A 14542-nucleotide genomic window follows, 5' to 3' on the forward strand; every position below is an offset into this window, starting at 1 on the left:
CAAATAGTACGCTCACATTTATCCAAACTCAACAGTGAGTTCAACTCCTACTTCCCTGACATTGAAAACCAGTCTGACAAACTTCACTGGGTGCATAAACCCACATTTTGTCAAATTTACACCTATGAATCTATGAATCACTCCGGTCGCACAAGCATGAGGGGGTACTACAGGCAGGTCAAAGTGTTTTAGGGTACAGTACCCAAAAAGTTTGGGAACCACTGATCTATGCAACTAAAAAATAACAATGCAATGTAAAAATAAGATGAGAATGAAGTTAAAGTGTGCTTTCTCAATTTACCTAATTTAGCTAACCGTTACTTTAGACAAAATTAAGACAACAATATTCTTGTAATGTTTTTTGTATGAAAAATCTTAAACTACAGCTTAATTTGAGCATGTCGGGGTGGCAGGTAGCCTAGTGGTTAGAGCGTTGGGCCAGTAACCGAAAGATTGAATCCCCGAGCTGACAAGGTAAAAATCTGACCTTCTGCCCCAGAACAAGGCAGTTAACCCACTGTTCCTAGGCCGTCATTGTAAATAAGAATTTGTTCTTAACTGACTAGCCTAGTTAAATAAAAAAGTTCAGAATTTGTGACTAACCGTGATTAATCACAGCAAATCCTGCGATTAACTTAAATACATGCTGCTATAGTTTAAAAGCCAAACAAATAATACATAGGCATACTTTATGGTGTCATATAACGGTTATGATAGCCTGTGTATTAATATATTGCTACTTTATCTATGTATGTCAGTTGATATCAAAACACCATGGGTGTGAAACTCGCTGACACTTCATCACTATGTAGTATGGGTGGAAGATAAGAAAGACTTACCTCCTCACACACACAGTCACACACCCCTCGGATCACCGCTCCGTACCAAAGTTCTCACTGAGCCACAATACATATCTTCCTCCTTTTCTGTCCACCACGTAAAGTAAACATCAAATCTACCTCTCTCCCTCTTATCTTTGCTGCCTCGCTTACTCTCCCTTTCTATTCTTCACCCTGTATCTCCTCCCCTCCCTTGCTTTACCCATCCCTTGACGTCTTCTCATCTCTCCTACTGGACCCAGGGTTGTCTCCTGGTTGCCCTGACATTAATGAATTCATCTCCAGGTGACGTGGTGGTAACTAGTAACCAGGGACACGTAATAGGTAGTAGCCACCTCCTCTAACCCTGACACTTCTCACTGTCCTGACAGTACAGTATTTGTATTTACATTGTCTTTGTCAATGTACAGGTTATTCAGAATGACAGCATAAGACATACTGTTGTGAGTCAAATTGCTGTGGATGTCAATCAAGAGCGGAATTCATTTGTTTATGATTTTGGTATCAGTTCAAAAAGAAGCAACCTGATAAATAGTTGAGTGACTGGTGCTGGTCTCATGGAACTCACATAATGTCTTGCCTTCTATCTGTATTTCTGTAAGACCCTAGGAAACCTATTGCATATGTTAACATCCTCTGTGAATTATCTACAGAAAAACATGTCTCTGATCATGCATGTACTGTATGCAGCCAAATAAGGTCCCGATACAGATGCAGGAAGTTAGGTCAGCAGTTGGGCTCCCGAGTAGCGCAGCTGTCTAAGGCACTGCATCTCAGTGTTAGAGGCGTCACTACAGACCCTGGTTTGATTCCAGGCTGTATCAGAAACGGCCGTAATTGGGAGTCCCATAGGGCGGCATACAATTGGTCCGGGTTAGGGTTTGGCCGGGGTAGGCCGTCATTGTAAATAAGAATTTGTTCTTAACTGACTTGCCTAGTTAAATAAATAAATAAAATAGGTAGCCAAAAACAGATCACCCTGTGCCCATTTCACAAATATTGTGTGTGCGTGTTAGCGTGTGTGTCTGTGCACGCGCACTGTGGTATGAATTGTGTGTGTGAATATGTGTTACAATTATATATTAATATTTACACACTATTCACATATACATATTAATATACAGTCTGACCCATAATTATTGGCATCCTTTATAAAAAAAGACTGTATAATATAAATAATCCATATATTGGATGCTCAAAAAAAAGGGAAATTATATTATTTTTAGAGTACGTGATTTTGTTTAACAAGCAATACAAGAAATCCCTGGAAGATTGACATTTGAGTCATTTAGAAGACGCTCTTATCCAGAGCGACTTACAGTTAGTCCATCCATCTTAAGATAACTAGGTGAGAACCACATATCACAGTCATAGTAAGTACATTTTTCCTAAATAAAGAAGTTATCAGCAGTGCTAGTAGAAAATACAAGGTTTATTTTTTTTTTTTTTGGGGGGGGGGGGGGGGGGGGATAAGACTGAGATGTCTTATTTAAGATACTCTTTGACGAGGATAAGTTGCAAAGGTTTGATGGCACAGGCAGAGAGCCCAGCTAACAAAGAGTTGCAGTAGTCCAGACCTGATATGACGAGTGCCTGGATTTGGACCCGCGCTGCTTCTGTGTGAGGAAAGGTCGTACTCTACGGATGAACCTGCAGGAGCGAGTCACTGTTTTGATGTTTGCAGATCCTGGACAACAGGGTCCAGGATCTGCAAACATCAGATCCTGATCAGATCCTGACTCTGGACGACAACAGAGTCACACCATGGTTCTTTGCACTCTGGGTGGTTGACACTGTGGAGTTGTTGACTGTGATGGAGAGATCTTGGAGCGGGCAGGCCTTCCCCAAGAGGAAGAGCAGCTCCGTCTTGTTGATGTTGAGCTTGAGGTGGTGGGCCGACATCAAAGCTGAGGTATCTGCCAGGCACGCAGAGATGCGTTTCGCCACCTGGGTGTCAGAAGGGGGGAATGAGAAAAGTAGTTGAGAGTCATCTGCATAGTAATGATAGGAGAGACCATGGAACTTATTTATTGTCACATACGCCAGATAGGTGCAGTGAAATGTGTTGTCTTTACAGGGTCAGCCGTAGTAGTATGGCGCACCTGGAGCAATTTAGGGTTAAGTGCCTTCGCTCAAAGGCACGTCGCCAGATTTTTCACCTTGTAAGCACGGGTATTTGAACCAGCGACCTTTTGGTTACTGGCCCAACGCTCTAACTGCTAGGCTACCTGCCGAGTGACTTGGTATATAGAGAAAAAAGATGAGGGCCTGGAACCGAGCCCTGGGGGACACCAGTAATTAAATCACGGGGTGCAGACAATTCAAATTTCAATGTCACGTGCACAAGTACAGTGAAATGGCCTTCTTGCAAGCTCTAAACCCAACAATGCAGTAATCAATATCAATATAGTACAAAAAATAACATAAGGAAGATAAAAAACACACAAGAAATAAAAATACCAATTAAGAAGAACATGAGAAAGTAAGTAAGCTATATACAAGGTCAGTTCCAATACCATATTTACAATGTGCAAGGATACAGGAGTGATAGAAGTAGATATGTATAGGGTGACTAAGCATCAAGATATATGATAAACAGATATGATGATTTGTATGTGAGTGTGTGTGCGTGTAGAGTCAGTATAAATGTGTGTGCATATGATGTGTTTGTGAGCAAATTAAGCGTGTGTGTTGGTGTGTCAGTGTGCGTGAGTGTGTAGAGTTCTGTGAGTGTGCAAAATGTAATACAAAGGTCAGCTCAGATAGTCTGTGTAGCCATTCTGTTAGCTATTTAGCAGTCTTATAGCTTGGAGATAGAAGCTGTTCAGGAGCCTGTTTGTGTCAGACTTTATGCACTGGTACCGCTTACCGTGCAGAAGCAGAGAGAACAGTCTATGGCAGGGTATTCAACTCTTACCCTATGAGGTCCGGAGCCTGCTTGTTTTCTGTTCTACCTGATAATAAATTCTACACACCTGGTGTCCCAGGTCTAAATCAGTTCCTGATTAGAGAGAACAATGAAAAATGGTGTGGAACTGGCTTCGAGGTCCAGAGTTGAGTATGATGGGTCTATGGCTTGGGTGGCTTTAATGATTTTCCCGGCCTTCCTTTCATACTGCTTTATATAGAGGTCCTGGATGGTAGGGAGATCAGCCCCGTGATGTACTGGGCTGTCCGCACCACCCTCTGTAGCAGTGATACAGCCAGTCAAAATGCTCTCAATGGTGAAACTATAAAACTTATTGAGGATTTGAGGGACCATGCTGAACCTTTTCAACAGACTGTGTGTGTGGACCATTTTAAGTCCAAGGTGATTATCTAGGTGGGTGAGGACATGTGGAGAGCAATTGAGATTGCGTTGTCTATGGATCTGTTGGGCAGTAAGCAAATTGGAGTGGGTTTAGGGTGTCTAGGATGAAGAAGTTGATGTGCGCTATAACCAGCCTTTCAAAGCACTTCATTATTACAGGTGTGAGTGCTACAGGGTGGTAGTTATTGTTTCATCAAGCTATAATGTTCTTGGGAACAGGAATGATGGGGGTAACCTTAAGACTTGGCGATTACAGACTGGGCTAATGAGAGGTTGAAAATGACTGTGAATATGCCTGTCAGCTGTTCTGCGCATGCTCTGAGAACACACCCTGGAATACACGTCCGGCCCCGAGGCCTTGCGAATGTTGACCTGATTAAAGACCTTACTCACATCGGCCTCGGAGAGCGAGATCACCCAGTCCTCTGGGTCGGTAGGGTCCCTCACGCATGGCACGGTGTTGTTATTGTCGAATTGTGCATAAAAATGTATTGACTTCAACTGCTAGAGAGGTATCATTGGGCAGATCACGGTTGGGTCTTCCTTTGGCCCCTGTCCTCAGCCGTAGCCTCAGGGTTGTCTGAGATAGCCCTGGGTGTGGTAGCCATGTCCTTTAGCTTAGTGCCAGCCTCGGTCTTAATCCAGGGCTTTTCATTGAGAAAGCAGCGAACCTTCACTCTGATGCATTTCCTAATGAAGTCGGTGACGAAGGTCTTAAGCTTGTTGATTTTATCAGCAGAGACTCTGAACATATTCCAGTCAGCCCTAGCAAAGATGTCCTGTAGCATAATCTCTGATTCTGATGACCATTTCTCAACAGAGCGAGTCATGGTTACTTCCTGTTTGAGCTTCTGCTTGTAAACAGGAAGCAGGAGTACGGAGTCGTGATATAATTTGCCGAATGGGGGGGGGGGACCTTGTTTGCTTACTTGTGGTAGAGTAACAGTTTCCAATAAACTCTAACAAAGCAGTCCTTTAGCATAATCTCTGATTCTGATGACCATTTCTCAAAGGAGCGAGTCACGGGTACTTCCTGTTTTGAACTTCTGCTTGTAAACAGGAAGCAGGCGTACGGAGTCATAATCTAATTTACCAAATGGGGGACTTGGAAGGGCCTTGTGCGCTTGCTTGCGGTAGAGTAATAGTGGTCTTTATCGCCCCTAAGGGCGAAGGAGACGTGTTGATGAAAATAGGGCATCACGTGTCTTAATGGCGCAGAATTAAAATCGCAAGAGAAGCAGCCTCCGCGTCGCAAGTTTTAATGCTTGTTTATAGTCTCTTACAGTTCGTTAAGTTCCAGATAGTTATTTTTCTCGTCCTGAGGTGAAATGTATACAACAGTCATGATAACAGCTGAAAACTCCCTCGAGAGGTACAGTCGGCATTTGACCATCAGGTATTCCAAGACGGGTGAACAATGGGTCGAGAGTTCCACTACGCTCTAGTCAGCACACCATTTGTTGTTGATGAAGAGGCAGACCGCTCTTCATTTCCCTGACTCCACTGACCTGTTCACTCACTGAAAGGAGAATCCATTGAGTTGGATCGCCATGGGGGGTATCTTGTCCGAAAGCCATGTTTGAGAAAAGCAAGTTTTTTTTTAAAATCCATTTTTTAAAGCTAAACTTGTTTTTTGCCTGATTAACCTCTGGTGGCAGAGCATTCCATGATGACATGGCTCGAAACATAACTGAGCAGCGCGTTCAATCAGTTTTTGGTTTGGGTACAGTGAAGAAACCCAAGGTGGCGTGTTTGGTGATGTATGACAGTTCATGAGGTCGTATCTTATTGAGTCATCATACTGTACGTGCAAGACTGGATGTTGCAATCTTTCACTCACTATAGGATGACTCACTTTCAAAATAGACATGAACCCATGTGGGTGTTATTTCAAATGAGGGAATCTAGGTACTTCCCATGACAAAGGTCAAACAGTGTCATTTGGTTATTTTATGGGGTTGAACTGGAAACAGGAATGGGAATGAGAAAGCGAATGTAAAGGAAAGTAAAGTGTACAGTTTGTGAGAATCTCCATTGAAACGTTTTCTGGTCAAGGGATATGCTTTATCTGGGTCCGGGAAACCGGCCCTATGCCTCTTTTTCTGTTCAGTACAAGTTCTAAACTGTTTTGTTCTTAACATAACTACATACAGGATCCCCTTATACAGTAAGTAAATCTACAGGTGTTAAGCACAGAGGAAAAGGGTTCCGGAGGACACAACACATCAAAGAGTACTCTCTAGATTCTTTCAGATGTCTCATCCTTCCCAAGATCATGTTACTCTTGGCTTTGACTGTAGGAGGAGGAGGAAATCTCCATGAAAAGAGTTCCCGGGTCACCTGATAGGTCCAGGGCTTTGTCTGGAGGATTACTGTGGAGGCAGAAGACTGTTGTTACGTCTTTGACCCAACAAACCCCGGAGAGTGTCAGGAAGAGGGAGGTGCTGGAAAGGGAAAAGCCAGTAGAGGGATTACGGAGGGCCTACAGAAACATATACAATAGCATCGGTTGTTGTGTTTTCATCACAGATTCTTGCAGAGCACGTGGTATAACTATCAGCTTGTTTAATATCAAAGTTTATTAAGCTGATCAAGGGCATATCAAATGAGATGGGTCATACGTGACTGATGTGGGTTTATTTATGGGTTATGGTATTAGCAGATAGGCTATGGGATAGCATTGGCAGTTGTGTCAGTCTGTTCTCGTTGCAGTCATGGTTTAGTCTGGGTAACAGTCTTTCTAGCTAACGTTCCACTCCTGTCTTTGGGATATGACAGGTCGTGGCAAGGAGTTTAATGTAATAGCTGAACAGAGACAGCAACCGGGCTAGTCATGGCTCAATCCTGTTCTGTCTGGTTTGGTGCCGTTACAAAGTAGTCTGAAGTCATCAAGAAAAAGCACAGAGGGATTTTAGCAAGGGATCTGGAATTCTATAAAGACTTTCACTAGTATCTTCCCCGGTCTCTCCTCTCCCAACAGAAAGACATCCAGACAGGGGCCGGCTTGATGCAGAATAATATCAAAATCACTGTATTTCACAAGACAGGAAACCCTGACTCAAGCACTTTGTCTTACATTTATGGTTCTCTATTATATCTGGGAAATGTTTGTGATAATATCAGACAGACAATGGCCCACTAACTGTATTATATATACAGTATAAAGGAAGTGTGGATAAAGAGTGGGAGAAGGGTTATGGCTCAACAATGTGAGGGTTGTCACAAGTTAACACAGGCACAAAGTCATAATTATGGCTAAACCCCACCCATTTCTACCATTTACCTTCTTAAAATGTGATTGTAAACCCTAACCACACTGCTAACCTTATGTCTTTGTAGTTAATTTGGCTTTGCGGCTGTGTTAACAGTTAACAAGTGATGACCCTATGTGGGAGTTGCCTCTCTTTGATGACATCATTGTATTTTAAAAGATTAGTCATCTGTTAACAGCAAGTGAGATCCCTTCCTCCCACGCACTTTCCCCTCTAAAAGAACCAAAACACACTGTAGCCTCAGTCTCATCATTCCGATAGTTCATTCTCGTTGAATGAAACAGCACCCAAAGAGAAACAAAAATGTGTTCAGAATATGAGTGCGGAATTTGTTACAGAATCTACAACACGGATCGTCGGTGTCCTCGTGAGTTACAGTGTAAGCACAGCTTTTGTGAGAGCTGTATCGTGACTCTTTCTCGACCCTCGGTATGTGAAGTGGAATCTAGGAAGGAATGTTCGCTGCAGGACAAGACAATTGTTTGCCCACTGTGCCGGTACACAACGTCGGTCTCGGGTAAAGTGAGGGCAGCGCTTCGGGTAGACGAAGGTATTCTTGAGCGCATGATGTTATCTGGCGTGCTAAGCATGACAGACGAGGAGGATAGTGAAGATGAGGAGGATGATGAGACTTCTCATGAGAACTCAGCCGAGGAAAGGGACTCCTCTTCGGGTTCCATAGTTGGAAGGTTCCGCCGTTCGCTGAGGCGCGTCTGGGGCAAATTAACTTGGAATCATGACCAACGGAGAGCGGGTAAATTGTTCTATTCTATTGCAGTACTGTAATTTAGTTTTCACGATAATAAAACATGACTTCTCATATTCAATTCGTTTCTAGTTATAGCCTATGGCTACTGTTATGGCATTTTCACTACTTAAGTTATTATACTCTATACCTACCCAAAGAAGCATAGCGGGTTTGCCTGCGCTGCAGATGTCTGTATGTGTCCGCTAATACAGGACTATTAAAGGCCCAGTGCACTACTTTTGTGAAATATATATACAGTACCAGTCAAAAGTTTAGACACACCTACTCATTCCAGGGTTTTCTTTATTTTTAGTCCTTCAAGACTGTAAAAGCATTCCTCATGAAGCTGGTTGAGAGAATGCCAAGAGTGTGCAAAGCTGTCATCAAGGCAAAGGGTGACTACTTTGAAGAATCTCAAATATAAAATATCTTTGGATTTGTTAAACACTGTTTTGGTTACTAATTGATTCCATATGTGTTATTTCATAGTTTGTTTAAACTATTGTAGAAAATAGAAAAATAAAGAAAAACCATTGAATGGGTAGGTGTCAACTTTTGACTGGTACTGTATATACAGTGGCTTGTGAAAGTATTCACCCCCTTGGCATTTTTCCTATTTTGTTGCCTGACAACCTGGAATTAAAATAGATTTTGGGGGGGGGGTTGTATCATTTGATTTACACAACATGCCTACCACTTTGAAAATGCTAAATATTTGTTATTGTCAAGCGAGCAAGAAATATGACAAAAAACAACTTGAGCATGCATAACTACTTTGTAGAGCCACCTTTTGCAGCAATTACAGCTGCAAGTCTCTTGGGGTCTGTCTCTATAAGCTTGGCACATCTAGCCACTGGGATTTTTGCCCATTATTCAAGGCCAAACTGCTCCAGCTCCTTCAAGTTGGATTGGTTCCACTGGTGTACAGCAATCTTTAAGTCATACCACAGATTCTCAATTGGATTGAGGTCTAGGCATTGACTAGGCCATTCCAAGACAAGACAATTTCCCTGTATTTAGCGCCATCCATCATTCCTTCAATTCTGACCAGTTTCTCAGTCCTTTCCCGATGGAAAAACATACCCACAGCATGATGCTGCCACCACCATGCTTCACTGTGGGAATGGTGTTCTCTGGGTGGTGAGAGGTGTTGGGTTTGTGCCAGACATAGCGTTTTCCTTGGTGGCCATAAAGTTACATTTTTGTCTCATCTGACCAGCGTACCTTCCATATGTTTGGGGAGTCTCCCACATGCCTTTTGGAAAACACCAAATCTGTTTGCTTATTTTTTTTAAAATTAAGCAATGGCTTTTTTCCTGGCCACTCTTCCGTAAAGCCCAGCTCTGTGGAGTGTATGGCTTTAAGTAGTCCTATGGACAGATACTCCAATCTCCACTGTGGAGCTTTCCAGCTCCTTCAGCATTATCTTTGGTCTCTTTGTTTCCTCTCTGATTAATGCCCTCCTTGCCTAGTCTGTGAGTTTTGGTGGGCGGCCCTCTCTTGGCAGGTTTGTTATGGTGCCATATTCTTTCCATGTTTTAATAATGGATTTAATGGTGCTCTGTGGGATGTTCAAAGTTTCGGATATTTTTTTATAACCCAACCCTGATCTGTACTTCTCCACAACTTTGTCCCTGACCTGTTTGGAGAGCTCCTTGATCTTCATGGTGCCACTTGCTTTGTGGTGTTGCAGACTCTGGGGCCTTTCAGAACAGGTGTGTATATATACTGAGATCATGTGACACTTAGATTGTACACAGCTGGACTTTATTTAACTAATTATGTGACTTCTGAAGATAATTGGTTGCACCAGATCTTATTTAGGGGCTTCATAGCAAAGGGAGTGAATACATATGCACACACCACTTTTCTGTTTTTTAATATTTTTTTTAACAAGTTTTTTTTTCATTTCACTTCACCAATTTGGACTATTTTGTTTATGACCATTACATGAAATCCAGAATAAAAGTCATTTAAATTACAGGTTGTAATGCAACAAAATAGGAAAAACACCAAGGGTGATGAATACTTTAGCAAGGCACTGTATATATCTGTTTTTTTTCTCCAGATAATTTTTTACTTCCCGTGGCTATGCAAAGAAGCCTACTATTTATAGTTTATTTCATAAGCCTACATATTTATTCTCCCCTTACAGATTGTATGACCGATGAGGACCTACGAGACCTTGCCATGATGTCATGCTACATCATTTGATGAGGACTTCGTTGGAAAAAAGTAATCAGGTGCTACTGCACCTGATTGATCAGAGAGAGGGTGTTGCTGTCCACGAGTCTCCGCTACAGTATTTAGAATGTAGAAGACTGGCAGGTCCAGTTGGAAGTTGAAGCAAGCAGGAATATAGCCTCTTCGCACTGGGAGACCTGTACACGTTGATCTCCCGTTGCTGAAGGCGACATCCCTTACTCCGAATAACATATTTACCAGCCTTCTGGTTTATTTACGAGAAACTTTACCCGTCTCTGAAGGCAATTCTATAATCCTGTTTACCAGTCGGTACGGGCTATACAATGTGTGAACTATGGTAAAAATGGTTTAAATATACATTTTCTGAAGCTCACTCCCTAGTCCCCATACCTACTAGTTTCCACGTGATTTGACCATGTGATCCTAGATGGCAGCACACCATTAGGAAGATAGGATGTAAATTTGGTTAATTTGAGGAAAGTTGGATATAAAAGTAGTTTTTTTCTCCACATATTGTAAAAAGAAACACTCATTGTAAGAATAAACTAGCAGGAATATAATGTTGTTTACACAGGCAGCCCAATTCTGAGCTTTGTTTTTTACTAATTGGTCTTTAACCAATCTCATCAGATCTTTTCCAGAGCTGATCTGATTAGTCAAAAGACCAGTTATTGGGGAAACAAAATATCAGAATTGGGCTGCCTGTGTAAATGTAGCCTATGCATTCTATAATAGCCAACTAGGCCTAAATGTCGATTTCTTCTCACTTGCATGTCATAATTTGGTGGTGACCAAACATAAACACAATGGTAAAACAGAATTGTAAAGGCTGAAAATGACAAGACCATATAGGCTTTTCTCTGAAGCCATTAGGCTACCGAATGAAATGTTTTTGTATGAAATTGTCTTTGGTGCTTCGAAGTAGCCTATTTTATTTAACTAGGCAAGTCAGTTAAGAACAAATTCTTATTTACAATGATGGTCTGCCCCGGCCAAACCCTATGACTATCCATTGCCAAAGATTAGAATAAGTATTTAATATTGTTGGTTCTAAGTTCACAAGCACAAACTTAATATAATTCAATATGTAATTCAGTGTATTTATTTCATTCACTTTCATTGATTGTGTACCTTTTGTAGGCCTATGTTTTGTTGTAATAAAAGCATATAGGCATACCAATATTACTGTCTTGTTCGTTCATTTTCATCTAGAGCCTGGATAAATATGTTGCAGCAGTAACTGATGCTTCCTTTTACCATGAGAATAAGTTAATCATTTAGGTGAATAAAGGATACAGTTATGAACTTCTGCTCGGTTTACCATTATTATGAACATAAGACAGAGTTTAAGCTCATACAGTACCATATAGGCCTATCCAATAATCAAGAAAATAAATGTTCACAATAGCTACATTTCCATCCAATTAGCAACAGATTTTCATGCGAATATTCAACAATCGCATAAAAACATTATGCACATTTTCCCACCAGAGATGTTTCGATCAAATTGACATGTTGCAAATAAAAAGATGTGCGTGATTACGTACTGCTAATAAACATTTCTTCTGCGGTTAAATTCCCTAGTAGGCTACCGAATAGAAAATACAAGTATAATGGGTTTCCATTTTATTTTCAATTCTACTGATGGTTTTGTCACAAAATGTTTTGTGTTATATAGCGAATGTGCCCACTCTGGTCTTGGCAGTTGCGCTCCAGCCAACAATTTGCAGATGCAGCCTGCAGATACATTGCGGGTATAGCCTACATGATGAGATTATAGACAAAAGAGCGAGATTATTTTGATTTGTCAAACGGCAGGCTAGCATCGATCATCATGTTACTATTGGAAAGGAGCATAAAGCTCATCACCGTGCACTTTCACCACCCCGTGAAGTTCATTATAACTTATTTCAGCTGTAGCCTAAGAAACTGCATGCTTTCCTGAGTCGTAGTGGGAGGACCACACAATATATCAACCCGTGACTCCAAGTTTACTTCTACACTGAACAAAAATATAAACGCAACACGTTAAGTGTATTTCCCATGTTTCATGAGCAGAAAAAAAATATCCCAGAAATGTTCCATACACACTAACGCTTATTTCTATCAAACTTTGTGCACAATATTGTTTACATCCCTGTTAGGGAGCATTTCTCCTTTGCCAAAATAATCCATCCACTTGACAGCTGTCAAGAACAGCAGGGACTGTGAAGCAACACAAACATTGGCACAGACACATGCATACACACACACACACATACGATAACATACGCACTATACATACACATGGATTTAGTAATGTAGATATGTGGTAGTAGTGGAGTAGGGGCCTGAGGGCACACAGTGTGTTGTGAAATCTGTGAATGTATTGTAATGTTTTAAAATGGTATAAATTGCCTTAATTTTGCTGTACCCCAGGAAGAGTAGCTGATGCTTTGGCAGCTATTGGGGATCCATAATAAATACAAATACAAATAGAAAACTGCATGATCATTACACAGGTGCACCTTTTGCTGGGGACAATAAAAGGCCACTCTAAAATGTGCAGTTTTGTCACAACACATTGCCACAGATGTCTCAAGTTTTGAGGGAGTGTGCAATTGGCATGCTGAATGCAGAATTGTCCACCAGAGCTGTTGCCAGATAATTTAATGTTCATTTCTCTACCATAAGCCGCCTCCATCGTTGTTTTAGAGAATTTGGTTGTACGTCCAACCGTAGACCACTTGCATGGTGTCACATGGGCGAGAGGTTTTCTGATGTCAACGTTGTGAACAAAGTGCCCAATGGTGGAGGTGGGGTTATGGTATGGGCATGCATAAGCTGCGGACAATGAACACAATTGCATTTTATCGATGGCAATTACCATAATGAGATCCAGAGGCTCATTGTGAGGCCCATTTTCTTAAGGTGTCTATGACCAACAGATGCATATCTGTATTCCCAGTCATGTGAAATCCATAGATTAGGGCCTAATTTAAGTGACTGATTTCCTCATTGCATGTTGTGTTTATATTTTTGTTCAGTATGTATCCATATTTGCACGTAAAGGCATTTCCAACACAATTTCTCTCATAATTAATTTGACCAACACAAAAAGCTCCCATCGTGTCTAGCATATTTCTTTTTGTCAACATTTGAAAAGTTTGCCGACATATTAGAAAAGGCATTAACCAAGTTTCCATCAGGTTTATGCCTTCCCTTGAATTTCACTATGACGTATAATTTTCCTCAGAAATTCTGGAGGAGGGTGGGGTGTGTTTAGTGAGGTGAAAGATTCAGAAGATTGCAGATTGCTAATAGAAATGTAACAAATAGAGCTAACTTGATTAGCTGGCCTATTCTTAGGCTTTTACCTTCAAATCTTTGTTTGTTACTTACAATCTACTACTCTCTGATTGAGCTGTGTTGTCTGCATTTCTGTCTTTTGGTTGGTTGGTGGATGGTCAGCAACGGTGTCAAGGACTCTTAAGACTTGTTCAGATTGGAAGTGAAAAAAATTGCATATCTGATTCAAATCTGTTCTTTTTCATGCAGTCTGAACAGCCAAAGAGCACATGGAATCGGATATTTCAAGCCACCTTCCTAAGTGGTTTGAAGTCCGATACACATCTGATTCCTGGCCATGCGCTCGTCTGAACTGTCAAATCTGATTTATTTGCCCTGAAGTTGCTTTTAAACTGTTATTTGGCAGCTCTTGTTGTTTGCTAGCTACTCTGTTGATAGTTTGACAAGGACATGTGGTCGCTAACTAACTTCGTTGTTTACAAATGAGTGAATGTGCTAGAAAGCTAAACAGCTAACTAGGTAGCTAGTTGACTGCGGTGGCTAGACAAAACGTACTTGTTTTGAAAGTCAGATCATCTTGTCCTTTGAAGTGTTCGAACACTATGATTTTGACCATTCAAAGCAAAAGGGAAATGTCCATGGCAGGCATTGTTACCTTAACTGCTACATAATGTCTGAGTGATAGGAACTAAGCATGAGCACCACCACTAATCAGCCTATGCCACTGCATACACACCCGTCATTACTAGGACAATTAGCGTAGCCATGTCAGCAAATGACTGCAGTCTGAACGCACACACATCCGATTTGGTCACTTGTAACTTTCTGTTGGGACAGGCGGTAGTCCAAAACGGATTTGAAAAACAAGACTGATTTGAGC

The 14542-nt window shown here is 41.4% G+C and overlaps 1 protein-coding gene across 1 annotated transcript; it reads left to right on the forward strand.

Annotated features, from left to right (window-relative positions):
- Positions 1 to 6183: 6183 nt before the first annotated feature.
- On the forward strand, positions 6184 to 11556 carry LOC129865715 (RING finger protein 227-like). The gene is made up of 2 exons (XM_055938680.1): positions 6184 to 8175; positions 10325 to 11556. The coding sequence occupies exons 1-2, from the start codon at positions 7725 to 7727 to the stop codon at positions 10381 to 10383; spliced, it is 510 nt and encodes a 169-aa protein (XP_055794655.1). The 5' UTR covers positions 6184 to 7724; the 3' UTR covers positions 10384 to 11556.
- The last annotated feature ends 2986 nt before the right edge of the window (positions 11557 to 14542 follow it).

Source organism: Salvelinus fontinalis, chromosome 11, assembly GCF_029448725.1.
Source record: "Salvelinus fontinalis isolate EN_2023a chromosome 11, ASM2944872v1, whole genome shotgun sequence".
Lineage (NCBI taxonomy): Eukaryota > Metazoa > Chordata > Actinopteri > Salmoniformes > Salmonidae > Salvelinus > Salvelinus fontinalis.